The 23,093-nt window shown below is 37.6% G+C and overlaps 6 protein-coding genes and 2 non-coding genes across 8 annotated transcripts; 4 read left to right on the top strand and 4 right to left on the bottom strand.

The window, feature by feature from the left end:
* The first annotated feature begins 1,252 nt into the window (after nt 1–1,252).
* On the top strand, nt 1,253–2,918 carry LOC119080067 (zinc finger protein draculin-like). Its single transcript, XM_037188282.1, has 5 exons — nt 1,253–1,489; nt 1,561–1,975; nt 2,101–2,329; nt 2,390–2,622; nt 2,804–2,918. The coding sequence occupies exons 1-4, from the start codon at nt 1,340–1,342 to the stop codon at nt 2,607–2,609; spliced, it is 1,014 nt and encodes a 337-aa protein (XP_037044177.1). The 5' UTR covers nt 1,253–1,339; the 3' UTR covers nt 2,610–2,622; nt 2,804–2,918.
* A 1,407-nt stretch (nt 2,919–4,325) lies between these two features.
* On the top strand, nt 4,326–6,590 carry LOC119080051 (fumarylacetoacetase). The gene is made up of 8 exons (XM_037188257.1): nt 4,326–4,586; nt 4,977–5,057; nt 5,126–5,259; nt 5,327–5,376; nt 5,433–5,477; nt 5,546–6,052; nt 6,105–6,218; nt 6,293–6,590. Exons 1-8 carry the CDS (start codon nt 4,500–4,502, stop codon nt 6,523–6,525), a joined length of 1,251 nt encoding a protein of 416 aa, XP_037044152.1. The 5' UTR covers nt 4,326–4,499; the 3' UTR covers nt 6,526–6,590.
* On the bottom strand, nt 4,797–4,911 carry Trnal-caa. The gene is made up of 2 exons: nt 4,874–4,911; nt 4,797–4,841 (listed from the first exon to the last, which is right to left on the bottom strand). It is a non-coding gene; the product is annotated as a tRNA-Leu (tRNA).
* Nucleotides 6,591–6,961: 371 nt separating the features above from the next.
* On the top strand, nt 6,962–8,424 carry LOC119080069 (zinc finger protein 431-like). The gene is made up of 6 exons (XM_037188286.1): nt 6,962–7,197; nt 7,267–7,660; nt 7,729–7,857; nt 7,922–8,015; nt 8,085–8,205; nt 8,287–8,424. Exons 1-6 carry the CDS (start codon nt 7,042–7,044, stop codon nt 8,368–8,370), a joined length of 978 nt encoding a protein of 325 aa, XP_037044181.1. The 5' UTR covers nt 6,962–7,041; the 3' UTR covers nt 8,371–8,424.
* Nucleotides 8,425–14,772: 6,348 nt separating this feature from the next.
* On the bottom strand, nt 14,773–16,345 carry LOC119080062 (zinc finger and SCAN domain-containing protein 12-like). Its single transcript, XM_037188277.1, has 6 exons — nt 16,061–16,345; nt 15,497–15,992; nt 15,312–15,440; nt 15,159–15,252; nt 14,973–15,093; nt 14,773–14,915 (listed from the first exon to the last, which is right to left on the bottom strand). Exons 1-6 carry the CDS (start codon nt 16,217–16,219, stop codon nt 14,832–14,834), a joined length of 1,083 nt encoding a protein of 360 aa, XP_037044172.1. The 5' UTR covers nt 16,220–16,345; the 3' UTR covers nt 14,773–14,831.
* A 50-nt stretch (nt 16,346–16,395) lies between these two features.
* On the top strand, nt 16,396–18,145 carry LOC119080061 (zinc finger imprinted 3-like). Its single transcript, XM_037188276.1, has 6 exons — nt 16,396–16,674; nt 16,737–17,244; nt 17,487–17,615; nt 17,675–17,768; nt 17,831–17,951; nt 18,017–18,145. Exons 1-6 carry the CDS (start codon nt 16,519–16,521, stop codon nt 18,110–18,112), a joined length of 1,104 nt encoding a protein of 367 aa, XP_037044171.1. The 5' UTR covers nt 16,396–16,518; the 3' UTR covers nt 18,113–18,145.
* A 327-nt stretch (nt 18,146–18,472) lies between these two features.
* Trnal-caa lies at nt 18,473–18,589 on the bottom strand. The gene is made up of 2 exons: nt 18,552–18,589; nt 18,473–18,517 (listed from the first exon to the last, which is right to left on the bottom strand). It is a non-coding gene; the product is annotated as a tRNA-Leu (tRNA).
* A 1,569-nt stretch (nt 18,590–20,158) lies between these two features.
* LOC119080019 lies at nt 20,159–22,176 on the bottom strand. The gene is made up of 3 exons (XM_037188197.1): nt 21,950–22,176; nt 20,543–21,891; nt 20,159–20,479 (listed from the first exon to the last, which is right to left on the bottom strand). Exons 1-3 carry the CDS (start codon nt 22,022–22,024, stop codon nt 20,233–20,235), a joined length of 1,671 nt encoding a protein of 556 aa, XP_037044092.1. The 5' UTR covers nt 22,025–22,176; the 3' UTR covers nt 20,159–20,232.
* Between the last annotated feature and the right edge of the window lie 917 nt (nt 22,177–23,093).

The raw sequence follows: 23,093 nt of genomic DNA, 5'->3' as shown, positions 1-23,093 counted from the left end.
GCCGTATCAGGTTATTTATCTATCAGATCTGATTCATCATTATCTATAGCGCAACGCATCATTCCCTTAAATTTGCTTTTCACAGACGACAAACATATCAACTTAATATTTGACAAATCTAACACTTCTTTAGATTAAAGAACCTTTAACCTTTTAACAAACATTATAAAACGGCATGACCAAGAGGTGAATGATTTTTTGTCTTATGTCATTAACAGATGCAATAACCTAAGAACTGCAGTTTTTGAATTGCAATTATATGCTCCTTCTGCTTCTTTTCCTGATGATATCCTGTCTTACAGTAGTATTATTACTTATTAAAACTTAAAAAAAAACAATGACATCGGATCCCTCGAACCCAATTGATGTTCCGAAAAATTCGTCTTCGGCTACGTCAGAGTAAAATAAACCAGGCAGCAGCGGTTCATTTTTGGAACGAAAAATAAGGGACCTAAAGCACTGTATGAAAATGAATTCAAATGAACACTGACATACAGTGAACGACATCTCAACTGTCTCACTGTCATTTTTTTCAGAGAATGTCATTATGAATTTGCAATGACACAATAAAATTCTCAGAAAAATTTGACAGTGAGACATTTGAGATGTCGTTCACTGTAAATTGAATTAATACTATCATAGCATCTGAACCAGTGCTATGATACTATTCAAAATGTAAGGCTAGTCAAATCAAGAGACTGCACATTAATGTCACCACATCATCACGGCGACGAGATTCATCGCAGGAGGTGAATTTTGGTATGAAATCCGTCATTTTATCGTCAATCCAAAGCCTTTCGACCACACATTACCTGCACTTTCATTGTTAACCTGTTACTGACGGCTAGGATATGACCAGATTTATTATATGTTCTATTGCTTCCATCGATCAAAGTGTTTTTAATCTGTTGATTTCAAATCTTGTACTTCAATTGAATTCAATTTTTTTTAACATGCATTTTACTATATAAAGAACCATATTGCCCGGAGCTTGTCATTATTTTTGTCGTCATCATCGATAGCAGATGAATAGCTGTATGTGAAAGGTTAAGATAAGCATAATAACTCAATACTGACGAATCGGTCACAAAATTCTTCTGATAGCCTAAAACAGCTGACAATGAGATTCATCTCACCATATTATCGAAAATCGTCATGTTCAAAAAATTGCGCTAAACTTCTTCAATTTTCATTCCTAGCTGGGTTGAGCAACGACGGCACTGCTCTTTGACATCTTTGTAAATTGAAAATAAAGAAATTAAAGTGACAGATAACCACTGGACGTTATAATACTGTTGTTTATGATGTTGATATTGTGATTTTCCTTTTATTCTGAAGAATGGTCAAAGTAACTGACTTCGTGAATATTTGCCGACTATGTTTAAAAGACCATGACGACCATTCAGTAAATCTATTTTCAAAACAGAACATAGAAGAAGCGAATAGTTTACTTGTATGCGAAATGGTTGAAGCATTTTGTAACATCAAGGTTCGTAAGATAGGCTTTAGACAGTTCTGTCCTCTTTAGTTGAAATCATAAAAAAAAAATTTCACGGGCAGGTTACAAAAGACGACCACCTTCCAGAATGCATATGCAACGGTTGCTGGAATGTCGTTTCATCAATGCACACATTACGAATGATCAGCCTGAAATCCGATCAATATCTTAATAGCCTTCTGAGTTCGCACAGTTACAGTGATCCTGCAGTTGTAAAGCAATCGGAAACCTATTCTGTCTATCAAATAGAATTCATCGACACTCAGACTGAACAGAAAGAATCGCTCGCAGAGTCGGAAAAAAATGTAGCGGTCGATGATGCGACCCCATCAAAATGTATGGCTCAACCGAGAAAAAATGGAATAAAGAAAAAGAGGAGCGGTAAAAGGCAATGCGGCGAAGATAAAATATCTTGTGAGATGTGCGGAAAGTTGGTGACACCGAGGGAAATTGAATATCATCTGAATGCACATAAAGGTTGGTATAACTCAATTGATCTTGTTTTTGTGGGGAAATATTTCACCGACTGATCGCGAAAAAAAGTCTCTGCCTCTTGTACTGACCGTATTCATGCAATTACAATTTTTGTGTAAACGTTCCAGACATACGGCCGTACAAATGTCAAGCAGAAGATTGTGAGAAATATTTCACTGCTCCAGCTCTGGCAAGACATCATTTCCGTAAAGTGCATGTGTACAGCATTACACGACCGAAAAAATGTGATATCTGCGGAAAGGGATTCATTCAACAATCATCTTTACTGACACACCGAAGCTATCATTTCGATCCACAAATTCCGTGCACGATATGCGGCCAATTATACCGCAATAAGTGAGTGCTACCCATTCTAATGTTAACCAATCGGACTGAGAAATCAAATACACATTTCAGACGAGCACTGCAAAGACATTTCCTGGTCCATTCTGGTGAACGTAAATATTCGTGCAGTGAATGCAAGAAGTCGTTTCAGACGAGCTTTACGCTCAAAACTCATATGCGAATTCATACGTTGGAAAAACCGTTTCAATGCACTGAATGTAAAAAATCGTTTGCCTACAAGTGTCTTCTCAAGGGGCACATTGAAAAACACCATCCGAAGGAAAGTGGATAGCAGTAACACAACAGTGCTTTACATGACTACGGATAAAAAGATGAACCGAGGCGTAGCCGAGGTTAATAAACACACTCAAACGTGACTTTTCATTTTTATCCCGAGTTATGTTATGAATTTTACATGCTGAGGGCGTCGAAAGTAGTACTTGAAACATGAAAAGTACGGTTTTCGACGCATGTGGCATGTAAAAGCCTGTTAAAATCGTTACGTTTCGCAAAATAGATAATTTATTGATTTTGACCGACTTGACGTTGAGATATGCCGTAGTAGACATGCCTAAATAAACTGATAGACCGAATTACATCTTTTAACTCAGTTTCAACGAATAAAGACACAAGTCGTTGATATACTAGAGACTGCATCAGTACAAATAGCAGACGTATTATGGACAACAGTAGCAGATGAGAAACTTTAAAGGTACTTTCGTCACTTTTCCTACTCAGTCACTATTGTTTGCCTGATGATTGTAATTGATGAAGCAACGAATCTAACAACCTTTTCTATTAACACGGCCTCTTAAAGTAAGAATTTTACAAAAGCTCAATCTAATTCCGGCATTGAAAGGGGAAAAATGTTTAACGTGGGTCGTACATGTCTCTACAACACGAAGCTAGTATTTGATGACCCACGTTGCACCTTTTCCACGGAATTTCCAGTTTGTTCTAATTGTAGTCTCATTAAACCCTTTTCAAAGAACTCATCGCCTCCATAATTTGAGTTAGTCGAAAACACTTTTATTGAACTGCTTGTCTCAGAATGGTCGCTAGTACGTTAGTACCAAAGCAGAAGAACTGGGTAAAACCGAAGGTAACGTGAATGGTAGTCATGCAAGAAGTTCCGGACAAATTTAAACGGAAAGATGCAAGTTTCAAAAGCCACAGTTATAGAGTACCCGGTGACCTGTATTTGCCAACACTGTGTCTATAGATTGCTATTGATGACCAAATAACTGAAAAAAAAATCTAAAATTTGTGTAACCCAAAGTTCTGGAGATGTCAATCTACAAAACTTGTTTTTAATTAGTCAAACAAATCTTCGAATCAATTAAGACTGTAGACATCAAGCAGCGTAGCAGAGAAACCCCTTTATCATTAGAGAATTGTTTGAAAATTTCTCTCCTATCACTAGAAAGATTGTCGATATAAAACTGCAAACACTTTCGATATTCGCGTAATTTACTGCATTTATGAACACTGCAAGCAAATGATTGAACGAATATAGGTATTTTGCTAACATGTGTAAATGGTAATTTTGCGCAATAGATGTGAAGATTGTCAACCCGAGGCGAAGCCGAGGTTGACAACACATCATATGCGCAAAATTCCAGTTTAGGCACAAGTTAGCAACAAGATTTTATGTACAGAAGTGAGAAGTGGGATCTTTAGAGGCATTTGACTAACCTTTATTATCTTTTACCTGATAAATGCTATGATTAACTTTAGGGACAATTAAGTCTTACCTTTATTTTAGTATTTTGACCACACTTGACAACGAAAATTCAAAGCGACAGACAAGTTGTGCAATAAATCTTCCATTTTTTACCAATAAACCCGAACCAAACTCATATTTTTTTACTGAAAACAAAAACAACTTTTTAACATAAATTTTACCGGTCTACGATTAAATTTGCATAAATTCTAATCGCGTTCGACTTAGTTATTAACCAACAACGATACAAAATGTGCCTTCCCTCACAACAAAAACAAGTTTCAATTAGATAAGTCATTTAGTTTACGGTCAACAGTCGTACTCTGCAGTGTATAGTCTTCGTCAAGCAGAGAAAAAATAATTAAATTTCTTTATCTTAGTGTCATCATTGTTATCGTTGATATTAAATAAATAAAATTTCCGAATTTCACGAGAATAATCCAAACACACAAAAGAAAAATGAAATCGTTTGTGCCAGTAGATTCAACAAGTGATTTTTCCATCCATAACTTACCGTATGGAGTATTTTCCGATGGTTCTTCCGATGTAAGCCTATTTACACATTCTCTTTGTATTTATACGCACGAACACATTCATACACATTAAAGTTACTCAAGCGTATCAAGAATTAGAATTAGTCATGACGGTCATCGAAGTCTTTATAACAAATCTTCCACCGTCAGCTTCTTATAATGATTTTCATTTAATAAAGAATTGATTCCATCAATTTCACTTTATTACAAAAAAAAAAAATTATGTCAGAAGTGGGATTTGAACCCACGCCCACAGAGTGGACCAGAACACTCACAACCTTCGTAGAAGGCAAGATTTCTCTTGAGTCTGGCGCCTTAGACCGCTCGGCCATCCTGACATACTAGATCGGTTGCTTATTTCAAAACACATTACCAACATTCTAAATTCTAAATCTAATTTTAGCGACGCAGAATCGGTGTGGCAATTGGTGATTACATCTTAGATTTATCAGCTGTTGCTCATTTGTATCCGAGTGAAGTGCAAGTGAGATTTTTTTTTTCGTGTGTTTTCGACTGTTCTGCCATCTGTTAGAATTTTCTAATATATTCTAGGAAACTTTAAAAGCAGATGTTCTAAATCCATTGATGGGAAGCAGCCGCATTGTATGGCAAGCCGTTCGTTGTACGACACAACATTTGTTGTTCGAGGGTTCTATTTTGGACAAAAATGACGATTTAAAGAAAATGTAAGAACGGAAATGTTTCTATGGGAAGAGATTTGAATAAGTTCTTATTTATGATTTTCACTTTCAGTGCTTTGATTCCGCAAAGTTCGGCAAAAATGCATTTGCCAGCTAACATAGGTGACATTAATTTATGTTAAATGGTTGACCATTCAATCCAATTGTTTGTGTTTTAGGTGATTACACGGACTTTTATTCATCGATCCATCATGCAACAAACGGTGAGTTATTAATGCTCCTTTATAGTGACCTGAATCGTATAAATAATGACCTGAACCATTTACAATAGTCGGTGTGATGTTCCGTGGAAAGGACAATGCATTAATGCCGAACTGGAAACATCTTCCCGTTGGTTATCATGGTCGATCAAGTTCGGTTGTTGTATCTGGAACACCTATAACACGCCCTCTCGGTCAAACGCAACCGGTAGATGGCGCTGATCCCGTTTTCGGACCGTGTCGTTTATTCGATTTTGAATTGGAAATGGCATTTTTCATTGGCGGACCACCAACACATTTGGGCGAACGAATTACCGCTGAAAATGCATTCGATCGAATTTTCGGCTTTTCAATTATGAATGATTGGAGCGCAAGGGACATTCAGAAGTGGGAATATATTCCGTTGGGACCATTTACAGCGAAAAATTTGGGTACAACGATTTCACCATGGGTTGTGCCGGTTGATGCGTTGGAACCGTTCTTGGTGGATAATTTTCCACAAGATCCTACTCCATTCCCTTACTTACGTCATAAAAGAAACTTTAACTTTGATATCAACTTGGAAGTAGCCATCAAACGTATGTATTGCCTTATGCATACCACGCCGGTTTAACATTTTCATTTCTATAGCTGCGAACGATACCGAAACAACAATTTGTAAAAGCAATTACAAGTATTTGTATTGGACCCCATTGCAACAACTAGCGCATCATACGGTCACTGGTTGCAATATTAGACCAGGAGGTACCTACACCGCAACTTTGCCCATATAAAAGATCAACTAAATTAATTTAAAAAAAAATCGTTTGTTTCAACAGATTTAATGGCATCAGGAACGATTTCCGGCGAAACTCCCGATTCCTTCGGTTCGATGTTAGAGCTAAGCTGGAAAGGAACGAAAACAGTTGAACTGAATGGTGGTCAAACCAGAAAATTCATTCAAGATGGAGACGAAGTGATTATTCGGGGCTATTGTCAGAAGAACGATGTGAGAGTCGGATTTGGTGAATGCTCTGGCGTTGTGTTGCCAGCTGTTCCGTTTAGTGAATAGTTATGGTCACTTTTTTTTACGCATTTATGTCTGTGCGTTCCGAATAAAAACGTTAATCGATTCAATTGGAACTTTTGATTTATTGTGTGTAGCGTGTGGTCTCATATGTCAACCTTTAGCCATGAAACTAACGAATCGGAAACTTGCAATGAAGGTATAGTTGGAAACTTGAGGGATGACATTATCGTGACGTATTTGCTACACTCATACTGTATCCAATCTGTGTGAATTCTACTGTATCTAATCATAAATTTATACCGAACCGTTGACGAGGTTGGCAATTGAAAAATGAAATTCTGTACACAAATATACTGAACTTAGGCGAAGCCCGAGCTTCAGTATTTTTGTTGCAGTCACCAATCACGTGAATTTCCGTATTTCGCAAGCAACTCTGCTTCTATCTATAGATGGCTCCGTCTCAGATATATTACGACAACTGTCAAAACATTCTAATCTCCGATTTGTTGATGTTTTTTTTTGTAAAGGAGTAATAAGTATTAAGCCGATAAATAAGTCATGTTAAGTTCAATTGATAAGAACAACTTCTCTTCAATATGCCGACTTTGTATGAAAAGAAACGCATTGTTGATAAATCTCCATTCAAAGAACGATAACGCCAAACACCCTTCCCGCAACATTTTGGACATCATTGAAGTGTTCACAACAGTCAAGGTGAGGACAATTGCATCACGACCGATTGGTGAATTAGCAGATGAAAAACTGCTATGTAATGTCTTGTAGATAGATCCATCGGACAATCTTCCACAAAAGATTTGTGAAAAATGTATCGAAACGATCAATTCAATGATGGTATTTCAAAGCAAGTGTAAAAGGAGCAATGAGGAATTGCATAAAATGATCGGAAAAGTGCCGAGAACGGGATATGTAATCGAAATTTCAGATGACAGTGATGAGGATGAACGTGGTGTAGAGTCGTCATCAGACCAAATCGTCGAAGATGAATACAGATTCGAGAGCCCTGGTGCGGGGCAAGTAGGTGAAAATGGTCAACGAACTGTTAAAGAGACAAAAGTCTTTGAGACGAAGCCGTCACGTCCCACAAAGGTGGCATGTCACATATGTGGAAAACTTTATTTGTCGAGCAAACTGAAGTATCACCTTAACGAACACACTGGTAAGTTTGGAAAACTGCAGCTGGTCGTCCCATCTGCATCAAAAGAATTATTCGAACAAATTTTTCAGGATTGAAACCTTTCGAATGTGATGAGCCTAACTGTAAGTCACAGTTTGCAGCACCTCACTATCTCAGTAAACACAAAAAATTCTGCCATTCGCAGACACCACTTTTACACTGCGATGTTTGTGGAAGAGGTGAGTCTCCTCTAAGCGTTAAAAGAATATCCAAAAATCATTTCCTATTCTGTCTCTCCAAAAGGTTTTAAAGTGAAAGTCGGACTAGACATGCACCGATCGTATCACTTTGACCCGAATGTACCGTGTAACATTTGCGAGAAATTTTTTCATAACAAGTAAGCTCCTCACATTCCACTTTCGTTAAATTGCATCGCCGTTCACTTGCAATTTATTTACAATAATAGGCGAGCCCTAAATACGCATATGTTGGTCCACAGTCAGGAACGAAAATTTAAATGCGAAACTTGCGGGAAAGCCTACCAAACGAGATACACGCTTCGCATTCACAAACGAGTTCATACGCAGGTTCGTTATATGAACGAAGTTACTGAATTTTACAGTTACAGATGCGTTGATTAAGTTTCACAAATAATTTAATTCTTGCAGGAGAAACCATATTCTTGTCACTGCGGAATCTCGTTTGCCTATAAGTGCTTATTGAAGTCTCACACTGAAAAATACCATAAGTAGTCTGAGTAATTGCATTCATCATTATCAACGTTTTTGAAATAAAATTTAAAAAAGAACGAAAAACTTTGGGTTTTACTGTCGGCGAATTAACCTTTTACAGATGTCAAGCAAATGACCGAGTATTGTTGATTTCAAATCTTGTACTTCATTTTTTTAACATGCATTTTACTGTAGAAGACCATATCACCCAGAGCATGTCATTATGTTTGTCGTCGTTATCGATAACAGATGAATAGCCGTAACAGAGATAATTGAAAATTTTATACCAGAAAATCAGTTTTAGCAGATCAAGAAACAGAAAATCAGGAAAGGTAAATTGAGGGAAAACCTGTAGTTGAGTAAAAATCAGGAAATTTTTTTATAACAACATTTCATTCAAACTGAATCTTACAAGCCAGTCCATTTATTTCATCCGCTTCTATCGTGTTTAACTCAATTTATCGGAAATTCAAAACAATTTTCATCCATTTCTTTCAATTATCGTTGGCGAATGTGATCTGTCGCGATTCATGCCTATTACATGTCTGTTTATTCAACTGCGCCATATTTCCAGTAAAAATTACAGATACCTAGAAACAGCATAGATTGCATGGAAAATGTTTACCGATTGCGGTGAACTCCCATCGAATCACCAAGCGAGTTGGTAAACGCCAATGTTATTAAAAACATTTTCCGGTGCACCAAGAAACAATTTGGACGATAAGACCCGACTTTTCGTAAATGAGAAAGAATCCGGTGATTGACATGGCTTAATGCTGTTCCCTCCTTTTCCAACCTTGGCACGCTCCTAGATCCTGAATCTTTGCAAATTCCCGCTCTGTGAATTTTTGCCTCGAATGTGAAGTCCTGTCTTGGACGGTTAATTCGAAGCAATTTCGTGTGATTTTGAATCATTGGTTAAAAATGTGGGTAAGGTACATTGAGTGAAATATACGAATTAACTAATTGTCTTTTCATCTCTGCTGATTCCACTGCAATTTATTAATAAGTTACTGAATTTGCCGAATTTTTTTCAGAGTCTTAGTTTCATTATAAAGAGTTGAAAGTACAGACGAATTTTCAGTCGATATTATTTTCTGCGAGCATCAGCAGATTGTGGTGTATTCGATTCTCTTAATGGGCCCAAGACTTTAATCATTAAATCTTTTACTTCAGTTGACTAAAGTTTCTCGATGCAAAATCTATCGCTTCAATATTATTACCATATTACCATTGTGTAAGAGAAAACTAGTTAGAGTTCGTCGCTTAGTTTTAACTTCGTTTTCGATTGCAGATGACAAGCCCTGTACTAAGTAATAAAATGATTAAGATTCACGGTGGGGCTGAACGAACTTTAAATAAACCTGTCGACTTCCATCTCGGTTCTTTTCATAGCTGAGTTAGGGGAGGCGTGTACTATCCAACGGCACATGTTGCAGGCGCAACCGCTGAGCCGTTTCTGAGAACTCGGAATATCGTCGCCTGGCTCCGCGGATGTTGCTGGACCAGTGTTTGAAACTGGAATGTTGTGTTGAAATATTTCAACCGGCAAGGTGTGGAAGCAGCCAAAGTTCACCGAGGGTAGCAAAAAAGTGACTTTTCTGAAAATGTACCAAAAGAGACCACTTTCAAAAAAATTGATTGCCATTCGAAAGAGCACATTGACTTTGTCTAGAAACGCTATTAAAGTGCTGGATCGGGAACTTCGTCGAGGAGGCATCACTCCTTGAAGAGGTGGAATTTTCGACTTTCAGCTTCTATTGCTCTGCGACCAAATGACCGAGAGCAATAATTTTTACATGGTTGTTCTTAGAATTTGTCCCCCTACCGATTCCAGTTTCAAACACTGGTCCAGCAACTTCCGCGGAGCCAGGCGACGATATTCCTAGTTCTCAGAAACGGCTCAGCGGTTGCGCTTGCAACATGTGCCGTTGGATAGTACACGCCTCCCCTAACTCAGCTATGAAAAGAACCGAGATGGAAGTCGACATGTTTATTTAAAGTTCGTTCAGCCCCACCGTGGATTAAGATATACATAGATAAAGACAATTATTTTCCTTTAGAAAACAAAATTTCGTCAATTTTGAATGATAAGTAGTGTATTTGTTCGAGAATAACGAACCCACCACTTCCTCCATATAGTGATTAGCCCCTGAGCCGCTGATTACAATAAAGTGGGAAATGGAAATCGAGAAGAAGTTTGCGTTACTGCCTTATAAAATTACATTTTTTTACATTTATTGTAGTTGTTATAGATAATAACCGATACAATTGCCGTCCGTAAAAGGTTAAGGATTTTATTTTACACAAACTGTACAGTGTGCAAATGTGTGTAGTCTGTTCGCAAATACAAACGTTTCTTTGCTGTTTTTTTGAATTTTATAATAGGGAACGTCAGATTTTTTTAACGCTACATCTCACACACTAATGCTAACGCTAAATCCTTAAAACTTAGAAAATTGTTAACTTTACACTTTGATCACCACATGATTTTGACAGTCTTCTCGCTCATCAACTATAAGTCAGATTGAAAAATTAATTGCGTTACCGCAGCCCCATGGCTACACACAGATGATTTGCATGATGATTGTTCAAAATCCGTTGAGTGAAAATAATAAGTTCATTTATAAATATGCCGTTATCGTTGACATTTGACACTACCGTACGTGTTTAGCGGTAGCGTTAGTGTGCGGGATTTAGCTTCAAACAAATCTGACGTTCTCTAATATCTATGCTTCGTAGACGAGTCTATCCAAATCATTTGCCGTTGAATGTTTATGTCCCGTCATTATCTTGCTATGCATATGTATAAGAGGGAACAGCATGAAAAGCAGGTATAAAATGGCATTGTACTATCTTCAAAATGTTAGGGGTCTTCTTTGGTAAATATATGTGCTCAACAAACTATAGTGATTGTACCTTCTTATTCAAACATTACTTCTTAAAAAAAACAACGATTGACTAGAGGAAATTCAGTTGTATTTCGACAGTCAATGTTGCACAATCGTTGCGAAAACAATTTAATATTTCGTTCAAACTCAAGGTTTAACTATTGAACTGTACTGGTAGTTTTCATAATAAGTTTATCTTCTGCTGGTACTTTGGGCTCCATCAAATCGTAACTCGATATAAATCTCCAACGAAAGTGCAGTGCAGTTTAACAAGTGGGTATAACATTAAAATATCTATGCCATTTTACAGATGATTGAATGTGGTGACAACTTAATGAAGTAGTTAATAGCATATTACTTCCGAGGTTAAGTTGAGTATTTGATAAGTGGATAACTTGGAACCTCGTCAGTACAATGCTTTACGTGATTAGGCGATGTAAATGAAAATGAAACATGCCGTAACACGTAAAATATTAATTTTTTTCAAACGGTTATAGAAGTAGCAAATTCGATAATTATGTCGTCTGTAAAAGGTTAAGAGCCAAATTAATCGGTAATTTCTTTTATATCGAACAGGAATAACGCAAACAGAGAATTGTTCCACGATGAAATTGACGGACGTGCCTTTCGAATGTTTGGAGAGTTTCGTTCAAGATTTAAGTGTCGCAGAACTCCTAAACGTTGCTGATTCTAACAAGCAACTTAGACATGTTGCTAGAAATACATACGCGCGGTTGTTTAAGGGGAAAGTGGAGTTGCGATACATGGGAACGTCACCGTATTTTGTATGGTGTAATTCAGAGAAATCGATAAAAATTCATAACGTTACATTTGGCCTAAAGTTTTTACGTTGTTTTGGTGATTTGATTTCTGATTTAGATGTCAGGCTTAGTGTGTCTGAACTGAATCCTGTTCAATGGGACGCTGTTTTAAACTATATAAATGAATATTGTTTCTCAAACTTGAGGACAATGAATATTACCTGTTGCCCAGAAGGAAGGTTGAGCGGACTAACAAAGCCATTCAAAAACATGGAATCCTTGGAAATTGTAAACTCAATTCCAACTGAAAGGAAATTAAGTGAAATATTCCCGAATATACGTAAACTTACATTTTGTTACGGTGGGAGAATGGGCAATTACTGGCCTTTACCTAATGACTTTTTTGGCAATCATTTTCCTTTGCTGGAACATTTGTCACTTTTTGGTGTTTGGAGAAAACACTATGAAGAAATTGCAACGACATTACTTTCCCATCCTCGGTTGAAAGTTTTAAGTGGTAACGTATGGTATGATCTTTTCTTTGGTAGACAAAATATTTTAAGCGCAAAAGATCAACTGCACAAGTTTGAAAAATTGTTTATGACTAGTGTTTCTTTCGATAGAACTATTGAAGATCTCGGTAAAATACATTTAACGAATCTACAAGAGCTTAAGCTTGTTTTACAAAATTGGGGATACTTTCACCTCCATTGGCGAGACTTTCACCTCTTTGACCTATGGAATCTACCATTTAAAAGTGATAAACTAGAGTCATTGGAAATTGTATTAAATGTAGGACTCAGCATGATTCTTGAAACCGCTCATCAATTGTTTGCTAATTTTCCAAGTACTAAGAAATTAAAATTGATTTCCAGCAAAATACATCACTTTGACATACCAAATACATTACCATTGCTAGAGGAAATTGAGTTTTTCCGTTATCAAGCTTTTTTCAGTGACTATGAATTAATTGATTTCATCAGCAAGTTTCATTCGTTGAAGTATTTCAGTTTTTGCTCCCGAACTCATATCAACAAACTTGCCACAATTTTGGGAAATGATTGGCTTGTCTCACTTCACGAATATAATGGACCAAACGCTTATTCATATTCTTACTATCAAATTAAGAGGCACCGGTACTTTTCCGAAAAGTATACATTAGGGCGATTTTTAAATACAGGGTTTTAGTTTCCTTTTGATGATATCCTTCCATCAGAATCCTTTCTCAAAAATGTACGACCGCAATTCCGACCACGAATGTGTGTTAGCTTTCAACAGAAAATAGATTTGGTTGTAGCAATTTGACCAGCTCTGAGAACAATGAGCAGCTTATGAAAATTTCATTAAATTGCGCACTTTTCTCAGAGCTGGTCAAACGACTACAACCAAAACTAATTTTTATTTAAAGCTAACGGATTCGTGGTCGGAATTGCGGGTCGTACATTTTTGAAAAAGGATTCTGATGGAAAAATATTAACAAAAATGAAATACGAAACACGCAAATGTAGGCTACAATTTTAGCTAAGTGCTGGTGCCTCTTAACCAAAAATTTCAGTTTTTTTTTGTATACTTTTAAACGTAAGCTTGTTTCTAACACATTCGGAGGCAGCGAAATTTCAGCATGGATTTTCTTCAGCTGATCCACACATACAATCAAAACTGTTTATACTAATAGAGACATATAAACAGTGATTGTTTGTTTGGATCAGCTGAAAAACAGCCGAAGCAAATTCATGCGGAAATTTCACTGCCTCCAACTGTAACATTTCTTAATAGTGAAAATAGTTAAAACTGAAAAACTTATCTACAAAACAGAAAAGCCGATGTATGTAGGTTTCGAAATTTTGCATTTTATCGAGGTATATCGTGCGAAAAGAATACCTAATTTCGCAACTTGTTGCATGCAACGTCTTATGAAATTTTGTAAAGAATTAAAGCCAGTGGTGAAAAGGCACTTTTGTCATACATGATCAAAACGACGCTCATCGTAAAGACGTTGCATAATAGCTTCTTTATGTAATCGAGTATGACAATACACGTTTGTGGGTGAGTTACATGCAACATTTTTCTCAATAAATCTCACGAACGTTTCACTTTTCGTCACTGAGCTGATAAAAATTTGTTATAAGGCCATTAAATTGTGAACAAAAAAAAAACCTTTCAATAAATTATGATTTTATAAGTTTAAAAAATTGGAATTTGATTGAAACAGGATATCATTCTTTTCTCAATACAAAGCAGTTACTTGTGTTATTATCTCGGTGGTAACAGCTATGTATGGTGCTATAAATGTGAAATACTACCTCTGATCGATGGTAGTGTAGTTTACGTTATAACATGCCTTAGGGGCAAATTCTGGGGGTGATTGCATGAAAAGTTGTGGCATTCGTTCGATCGAAATTGCTCAAAATCTTCCGTCCACAACGGATATGCACCACGTAACCGAAGTACGATCCAAAACTGTCTGCCAGCATCGTTTATACGTTCAGCACGTTAACTATTCTATCAGTGTAGGTAAAGCAAACTCACAAGTGTGGAGCAACTTTTTTCGGTGACTATCTTTCCGAACAAGTGTATCCAACCCAAAGGTGAGGAAAGGTTCAAGTCCTTGAGTGAATCAGTCCCAGTCGTGATTATAAATTCGCAATCGCACGCTCCAATGAATTTTTCGGTTTCGTTTGAATTTCTATATCACTATTAAGTTAAATCCATTACGGGTTTTCCCAGTGTTGCAGTTCAATTGTTCGATAAATTGACTAAATTGAAAAACATTTCCTCTACAATACGTTGCTTCATTTCAATAAAAATGCAAAACATTGGATCAACAATGTTACTTATGATATTTCTCAGTGTGTGACTTCAGTAAACATTTATAGGCGAACGATACTCCGCAAGGGCATGAGTACGGCTTCTCCTGAAAGATTTCAACATGAAAAACTTTTTGTCGATTGTCCAAAATCGTATTACGAACCTGTGTGTGAACACGTCTGTGAATTCGAAGTGTGTAATTTCTTTGGTAGGCTTTGCCACAAGTCTCGCATTTATATTTTCGATCCTGACTGTGAACCAACATATGATTGAGTAGTGCTCGCCTATATCGATAGAAAACATGACTAGAGTTTGAGTTTTTAAAGTACACGCAGAACGGGAATCTTACTTGTTTCGAAACAGTTTCTGGCAGATTTTACACGGAATTTTAGGATCAAAATGGTAAGAGCGATGGTTCTCGAGTCCGGCTTTCACTTTGAAGCCTGTAACAGTCACGACGTGAGGGAAAAAAACTCTTTTTTTCATCAAACACCAGACTTACCTCTTCCACATACATCACAGTATAAAAGTGGTTTGACAGAATGACAAAGTCTTTTGTGTCTGCTGAGGTAATGTGGTCCAGAGAACTTTGACGTGCAATTGGGCTCATTGCATTCGAACGGCTTCAGCCCTTAAGTATGAAATGATGAGCCAAAGATATTGCCGAATCAATTCATCTGGACTTACCGTTGTGTTTGTTCATGTGATGCTGCAATTTATATTTGCCATAAAGTTTCCCACAAACATCACACGCTATCATCGGGGGTTTCCATTTGGGGTAGTTGGCGTATTTTTCGCTCGGACATTGTTTCATAAAATTTCCAGTTTCGTCGTCCGATTCCAAATCGTCTACGTTCACTTCCAAGATCTTTTTCGCGTGTTCTTCCGATTCGTCCCGATCAACCGATTCGGTCGGACTGGGACATTGTAATTCGTCCGGATTACCCATTTCACCTAACGATTCATCTAGCAAATTCTCCGATCCATCAGAAGTTTCCGATTCGACCAGGTGGGGCGGCTCCTCTTTCACATCATCCAGTATCACACATTCTTCACGATTTACGGTCATTTTGAGTAATTGTACGTTGTTTTGTTTACATTTGTTCTGGAATGCCAGCATGGACTGGATTGTGTTTATGCAACTTGTACAGATCTTTTGTGGAAGATTATCCAACGGATGTATCTGTAAGACAATGCGAAACCGATTAAACTCTACTGTACTTAGATCTTTCCAAAGAGAACTTGTCTCACCTTGATCGTAGTGAATCGTTCAATGATTTCCAAAATTTTGCTGTTGGACGAGTTTGTATTAGATTCCTCGGAGGAATACAGACTTATCAGTTCCAAATCTTGTGTCAGACAGAGTCGACATATCATTGAGAAAATGTTATCATTTTCGTCATCAGACATGATGGTGAAGCGTAATGAGACTGTGTTGTGTGTTGTTCCTTTTTTACAAATAGAAATGTTTTTTTAGACTAGGAAAACCAAAACAAACTTTGACGTTTCGATGAATCGCAGCCATGATCAAAAGTCAGCCAAGTTGAATGTTAACAACAGATTGTCACATTTTGTTGTTATGACTGTTATCGAACACGGCTGCGGTTTCGCAAAACGTCAAAGTTTGTTTTGTTTTCCTCCTCAATTTTACCGAAAACACTTTTAGTGAATAAATATTACGAACGGGAAAATCTGCTGATTATTCTGCCATGTCGGATGACGAAAACGAAAACATTTTCTCGATAATGTGTCGACTTTGCCTGAGTGAAAATGTGGAGTTGATAGGCCTGTACCCCGGCGAATTCGATCCGAAAACGTCCAGCAGCAGAATTTTCGAAATCATTGAAAGATTCACAACAGTCATTGTATGGACCCGGAATGATAAATATGCTGAACAGTTTTGTTGACCTTCAAATATGCTTTACAGATAAATCCATGGGACAAACTCCCGCAGAAGATTTGTTTAAACTGCGTACAAACAATACAGTCCATGCTGGTATTCCAAAATAAATGTAAACAAAACGCCGTGCAGTTACATGGAATGACCAAACTAGTGGAATTTACTGAAGATCTGAACGGTCCTGGAGAATCAGAAAATAGTAACAATATTTCGAATAATCTGGATGAATCGGAGACTCGGGACGATTCGGTGAGCATTGATGATTCAATAAGCCGAGTAGAAAGCGACAACCTGTCCGAACAAGCCAACCTGTCCGATTCACAAGTGGAAACAGAAAAAATACTGGAAGTGAATGTGGACGATTTGAAGTCTGAATCGGATGACAGCAATGGAACTATCGACAATTTGGTGGAACACGACGTAAATAATCAAAACTACAAATATCCCAAATGGAAAGCATCGTTGATAGCGTGTCACATTTGCGGGAAATGTTATAGCAAAAATGAAATGAAGTATCATGTCAACAAACACAACAGTAAGTATATGACTAGATCAATCCCATTCACTATCGGTTAGTAAAATGAGTGTCTGTCTGTAACCGGTGGTTTTTAGGGGCTTCACGTTTTAAAAAATGCCTAGAAGCCGCCATCCAAGACAGACACTCACATTACTTAACTTTTCATTTCAAACTCGATAAAACACTATAAATCGTGGGCTAGATGATTCACTATCACCTTCGCAATGCTCTTTGTAATAAATTCTATCAATTTATTGCAGGTCTGAAACCATACAAATGTGATGTAGAAAATTGTAAATCAGCGTTTTCGGCGCCTCGTGATTTAAAAAACCACAAGAAAGCGTTGCATAGCCGTAAACCAGCATTTAGCTGTGATATTTGTGGAAACGGTAATGGTGTGTGCGAGCAACTTTCAATTTAAACTTTTCATTCCATTAAAATGCTGCAGAGTTTAAATGGATCCAAGGGCTAAAGATCCATCCACGACACCACTTCGATCCTGATATTCCATGTGAAATTTGCGGAAAATTGTTTAAAACAAAGTAAGGTTTTAATTGCATGCGACACAGAATCGTTTTTTGATTATAATTGACCAATTTCGCAGGCCAGCGTTAAAGAAGCATATGTTGGTTCACAGTCAGGATCGAAAATATAAATGTGAGACGTGTCGAAAGGCCTTCCAAACGAGATACACACTTCGCATTCACAAGCGAATTCACACACAGGTTCGTTGCAGAGATTGTCTGCTTTTGAATTGTTTCCCTAATTTACCCAATTTTATTTCGAACAGGAAAAGCCGTACTCATGCCACTGTGGAATGTCGTTCGCCTATAAGTGTTTATTAACTGCACACAAGAAGAAGTATCATATTAGTGAATGTTGTTAATCAACCCGTGTCAATAAAAATCGAATGAAATTAGAAAGGAAAACTTCGTTTGTCAGTGTTGCTAGGCTTAAACACAGCGCTTAATGAAGGACCTTGCGCGAGTAGCCTTAAGCAAATTTTAAAATTCTTCTGGTAAATTCACACAATTTCAAACATCTTGTTTAGCATCGAGTTGCAAGACTCAAGAGGAGACCTAGCTGAACGATTAATTATATACAAAAATATCAAATTCAATCGAACAAAAATTCGTCGATTGCAACTTGCAACTGTTGAATTAAAGCAAAAGGCACCTGCCGACATGAGGGGCGCTTCTAATATTCATCTCAATGGTTAATATTGATCATGAAAAAAAAAAAATTATGTCAGAAGTGGGATTTGAACCCACGCCCACAGAGTGGACCAGAACACTCACCAACCTTTGTACAAAGGCAAGATTTCTCTTGAGTCTGGCGCCTTAGACCGCTCGGCCATCCTGACATACATCAATCGTGAGTTAATTGCACACACAACGTGAAATGCTTTGTAATTTCTAATTTTAGCTTTTTTCGCTTCAGTCAATTAGCATAAACTAACACAAATTACGTCATTTGATTCTATTCGCTGCGTTCGATTCTATTCTGATGTGTTTTGTTTTGTGTAAGCCGTACGGCCATCTGACGGCAATTCGAAGCACTACAAAATGTGCATCAACTAAACTTTGTTCTAAAAAGTGTGTGTATGTGATGTGATGTGATAACGGATAGCTTTCAATGTAAATTATTGACGATGGTGAGTGAATGATGAAATGAGCTGTAAGATTTTGGTTGATTGGTACGTTTAGTGTTCTTTTGTATTGTAAATTTATAGTTCTTTACAGAGTTGTCTAATCTATCCTTAAAATATTAGCCTCAATATTAAGATAATTGTGATTGATTCAAAATGCATCAAAGCTCCATTTACGTGTGTGTGTTGATTTCAAATTTTTCTTACCACCGCCACCGATTTCAATATCGCAATTTTACTTTTTTGAAGTAGTCATGGCTAATCGGATACTGAATACTAAAACCGCTGTTTCCGATCCTGTTTCAGGTTCAAAGGCGAAACGGTGGATTTTGTATGTCGGAGTTTGGAGTTTTAGCTTATTCAATGGTATTTACGGTATCAGAGTGATATGCCATGACTAGCAACTGTATCATTTACATCTTTGTTTCCTTGTCGTTGTGTATTTTAAATTGATTTTTCAATGTTTGTAAATTGTCCTATTCCGAGTACAACTTTCCATCACCTTTTGTCAAGCATTGGTAGGCTGAAGTAATCATTCTTCTCTTTCATAGCGATCTGTGAGTTTCTAAAGATTCGACACGCACAAAAATTGAGTGAGGAATATTGTTGAAATCGGTCGGACCTCTGACTTCAGATAATCTAACAATTGACGATCAAATTCAAGATCTATTCAAGATTGTGTAGATGGATTTCTTGAGGAATGAAATCCTTCTGAGGGTTTTTTTTGAAAGTGGACCAGGCTCCGTCGGAGCTATTTTTTAGCGACGCTTTGTTTACACGCCCAGATAGTCCTTGGCCTCAATAGTCTAAGAACGCAATCAAAATTTACAGCCTTTGACTGACACAATATTTGTGTTATTTTCGAACAATGGTACAGAACATGTAAGATATCTGTGCTTGCCCCGTATCTCCTAGACAATACCTATCCAATGAACCCAAACACATGAATGTCCATAGCCTGTAGCACCAGTAAATCACGGACAAAAAACACCCGTTTTCGACTTTTGGTGGAAGTTTCCCAGCCAATAAAAGAATATTAAAATTAAAAGACTGCGGTTTTAGACTGTTGTGGCTACGGGCATATAAAGTCGCTAAAAAAACGCTTCGACGGAGCCTGGTCCACTTGCAAAAAAATCCCTCTCTTGACTATAAGTTGGGGTTGAGATCTAGACCACAAATTTCCAGAAATCTACTCCGAACTCAGCATCGCTAAAATTTTCTTCTTTCGCATATGCATGGATTCGAATAATGTAAAGTCTTCCGCTGTACACTCAAACCACACAATCAAACTTGGCTAATGTTATAATTTCACAGCAAATCGTTCCAATGCCAACAAAGTACTTAAAAAACAATTAAATTCATTCTTGGTGTAACAGTCCATGTCTTTTCAAGTAGTCGTATACTTCCGGCGAAAGGTTTACGGAAACCTGGTCACTTTTGCCATTCGTCTGCTGCGGTTGCCAATCTCGTTTCTCGACTTTTTTCGACGCGTCATCCTGCGCACAATCGTATTTCATACCTAGCATGTACAATGCAAAGCTACGATCGGTTGTCTTTTGCTCAGTCGTACAGCCGTTGTTCGTACTGGACGTTTCGTAGAACAAACTGAAAATTGAAAATTTCATTTGAGCGAAGTTGACTTCGAAATCTTTAAAACAAGTTACGTACGCCTGAGCGGCAATGTTGATATCGGTCTGTCGTTTCGGCGAATTGCTTCCACCAGCCTTATTACCTCTATAATCGATCATGGCAGATGAATTTTTGATCGCGTCGTTTATTTTATCTAACATGCTGTCCTTGTCAGAGTACTCCTCGGCCGAAAATCCGCCCATGTTCTCAATGAATTTTTCGTTCGTCACTTTCGATGCAAATCTTTCATTAAATTGTTGCATACCGTTGGGCATCCCATCATTTACGTTACCCAAAAAACTAGTCATCACACCGATCGATGATTTAGCACCATTGCACACAGAATCGATTGCACCATTTCGAGTTTTGGTTGCGCTCTGTAACGGATTGGTCATTGTCTGTGGTGTTGGTCGGTCGCAAATGGAAGTTGGACATAGTTTGCTCGGCGATTCGATGGGATGATTTCCGGTACGGTGCAGCAGTTTTTGAACTTGACGTTGCAGCATAAAGATCTGCTGCTGTTGTATCATATTCTGTTTCTGCTGCATCATTATTTGATTTTGCTGTAATAGAATGTGTTGCTGTTGTTCCTCCATGATACTAAGTAACGTATCATCGGTCACTTGTTCCTTTAAGTTTCGTTCAATTCGCTCATTGTACGGACTAAAGCTTTTGGGCTGCACTTCGCGCTTATTGGATTGTTGTAGCTGTCTTTGGCCTACACATCCGTTTGGCACGGCATAGTCGCATGTCTGATAGTTCGTCATTTCCCAATTATTGTGGCTTGTTTGACAACAGTTCCCATTACATTGTCGGTGTTGATTTTTTGGTACCGGTACGTAGGGCCCGGAAATGCAATTCTCTTTCATTGATTCAGCTCGTACCACTCGATTAAAATGGGGTAGCTCGTTCGTTAGTTGGCTAGCGGCGCTGTACGCCTTGTCGTTCGTAAATGTAGGGCTCATTGGTTTGTGGTTGCATTTCGTAAGCAAAACATTCTTGTCATGCGCACCACAATGTCCGATTTCTTTTGAATTGTGTTGATGTTGATGGTAGTTCGGTCGTAGATTCGAACAAAAGTTCTGTTCATCAGAACCATCGTAGTAACTCTGCTCCAAGTTCGGAACAACAGGACACAAAGGTCGTTGATTGGGCGGGTGTTCGTTGGATTTATTCGTTTCAAATCTCACTTGTTTTTTCTCAGACTTCCGTTGATACATTTCCTCGTTTCCAGCGAATTTTGTGTGGTGTTGTTGTTTCCATTGTTCGAAAGACTTTTTCGGTTCGACTTTTCGTGGTGGATCTGGTTTGAAGACTTTGTTGTCATCGTCAAGCAATAGCGAAAGACCGGGAAGTGTGGGTGTAGGAGCAGCAGCAGCAGCTGATTTCTAAGATGCAGGGAAATTAATTCTTGCTTTTCAATCGACAAACTATTGAGCAATTTACCAGTTCTAATTGACCCTTTGCTTTTGGAAAATGCCGCGGAAGCATATCTTCCGAAAAGCTTGGTGCATTCAACATTTTCTATTTCTTCTTTGAATCAGCTGAATTGATTTGAAAATAAAAACATTCCAATCACTCACGGATCAACACAATTATTAAAGGAAAATAATTCCCAATTTCTACAGCAAATTAAAATATTTTGAAAATGACAGTTGAAATACACAAACACCGGCTAATAACAATGACAACGTTTTATAACAATGAGTGCGTGCGTTTCCAACCAATTTTAAAAACTGATTTTTGAACTGCATATTATAGACCTGGAGCCCACGACACTTTGAGTCCCTCATAAGGCCATGGCTTGAAACCTATGCGATTTTGCTACATTACATAATACGAGAAACATTTGTTCTACGACTTTTAGATTTGGGCCCTAACGAGGGTAGACCTAGTCGGGGCCATCTCACATAGTAGATAATCCAAATTGGTGCCAAAATGAAGGTATTGGTGCCAAATGGCGAATGAAATTTTAAAATTAAATTTTTATTTAAAGACCTGTCGTGTCAGACAAATCAAATTTTTTGAATTTTTTTAATGCAAAACGTCGAAAGACGTATTTTCTCACAGATCGTAACAGTGGTCGAAATGTCTTACTAAATTGATTGGTTTATTTAGCGCAGCATTATGCTACTCAAACTACTCAAACAGAACCATCATGAAGTACTGACCAAATGTGTTATTATTTGTAGCGTCATGAAGACCACACTACCATACTTATGTTTTTTATGCAAATTATTTGTGGCCGTTTTTTACCAAAAAGTTTTTTGGGTGTGCCGATAACTACTTAACGAATGCAATTTCTGTAAGTGCAGTGAAATACTTTCACTGACCATCAAAACAAGTCCTGGTCCATTTACTCAGGTTAGCAATGAACCAACTTTAGTTATTTTTCCGCCCTAATCGGTTTTTATCACTTTTCTCAAAATGCTCAAGTGGGATCGAGTGGGACTTCTGGGATATTGTAAACCCCTTAGGACCACCGAATCCTGAAAAGATTAGCTTGCTACTAATTTTTGCAAGCTCAAAATCTAATGTGCCCATAATCTAATGTGTAGATCTCAGATATTTAGAACAGTCTAAGGAAAAA

This window comes from Bradysia coprophila, unplaced genomic scaffold, assembly GCF_014529535.1.
Source record: "Bradysia coprophila strain Holo2 unplaced genomic scaffold, BU_Bcop_v1 contig_350, whole genome shotgun sequence".
Taxonomy (NCBI): domain Eukaryota; kingdom Metazoa; phylum Arthropoda; class Insecta; order Diptera; family Sciaridae; genus Bradysia; species Bradysia coprophila.
This window is presented reverse-complemented; position numbering and strand designations above follow the sequence as displayed.

Excerpts from the sequence above, each read along its gene's own strand:
- LOC119080067 (XM_037188282.1), top strand. The coding sequence starts at position 1,340 with ATGGTCAAAGTAACTGACTTCGTGAATATTTGCCGACTATGTTTAAAA. Across the intron at positions 1,490-1,560 it reads AAGCATTTTGTAACATCAAG|GTTACAAAAGACGACCACCT; the intron begins GTTCGTAAGATA and ends TTTCACGGGCAG. Across the intron at positions 1,976-2,100 it reads TCATCTGAATGCACATAAAG|ACATACGGCCGTACAAATGT; the intron begins GTTGGTATAACT and ends TAAACGTTCCAG.
- LOC119080019 (XM_037188197.1), bottom strand. The coding sequence starts at position 22,024 with ATGTTGAATGCACCAAGCTTTTCGGAAGATATGCTTCCGCGGCATTTT. Across the intron at positions 21,892-21,949 it reads CAAAGGGTCAATTAGAACTG|AAATCAGCTGCTGCTGCTGC; the intron begins GTAAATTGCTCA and ends CCTGCATCTTAG. Across the intron at positions 20,480-20,542 it reads ATCAACATTGCCGCTCAGGC|TTTGTTCTACGAAACGTCCA; the intron begins GTACGTAACTTG and ends TTCAATTTTCAG.
- LOC119080069 (XM_037188286.1), top strand. The coding sequence starts at position 7,042 with ATGTTAAGTTCAATTGATAAGAACAACTTCTCTTCAATATGCCGACTT. Across the intron at positions 7,661-7,728 it reads TCACCTTAACGAACACACTG|GATTGAAACCTTTCGAATGT; the intron begins GTAAGTTTGGAA and ends CAAATTTTTCAG. Across the intron at positions 8,206-8,286 it reads ACAAACGAGTTCATACGCAG|GAGAAACCATATTCTTGTCA; the intron begins GTTCGTTATATG and ends TAATTCTTGCAG.
- LOC119080051 (XM_037188257.1), top strand. The coding sequence starts at position 4,500 with ATGAAATCGTTTGTGCCAGTAGATTCAACAAGTGATTTTTCCATCCAT. Across the intron at positions 5,058-5,125 it reads TGTATCCGAGTGAAGTGCAA|GAAACTTTAAAAGCAGATGT; the intron begins GTGAGATTTTTT and ends AATATATTCTAG. Across the intron at positions 6,053-6,104 it reads CTTGGAAGTAGCCATCAAAC|CTGCGAACGATACCGAAACA; the intron begins GTATGTATTGCC and ends TCATTTCTATAG.
- LOC119080062 (XM_037188277.1), bottom strand. The coding sequence starts at position 16,219 with ATGTCTGATGACGAAAATGATAACATTTTCTCAATGATATGTCGACTC. Across the intron at positions 15,993-16,060 it reads AACGATTCACTACGATCAAG|ATACATCCGTTGGATAATCT; the intron begins GTGAGACAAGTT and ends ATTGTCTTACAG. Across the intron at positions 15,094-15,158 it reads CAGAAACTGTTTCGAAACAA|GCGAGCACTACTCAATCATA; the intron begins GTAAGATTCCCG and ends CTATCGATATAG.
- LOC119080061 (XM_037188276.1), top strand. The coding sequence starts at position 16,519 with ATGTCGGATGACGAAAACGAAAACATTTTCTCGATAATGTGTCGACTT. Across the intron at positions 17,769-17,830 it reads GGAAAATTGTTTAAAACAAA|GCCAGCGTTAAAGAAGCATA; the intron begins GTAAGGTTTTAA and ends CCAATTTCGCAG. Across the intron at positions 17,952-18,016 it reads ACAAGCGAATTCACACACAG|GAAAAGCCGTACTCATGCCA; the intron begins GTTCGTTGCAGA and ends TATTTCGAACAG.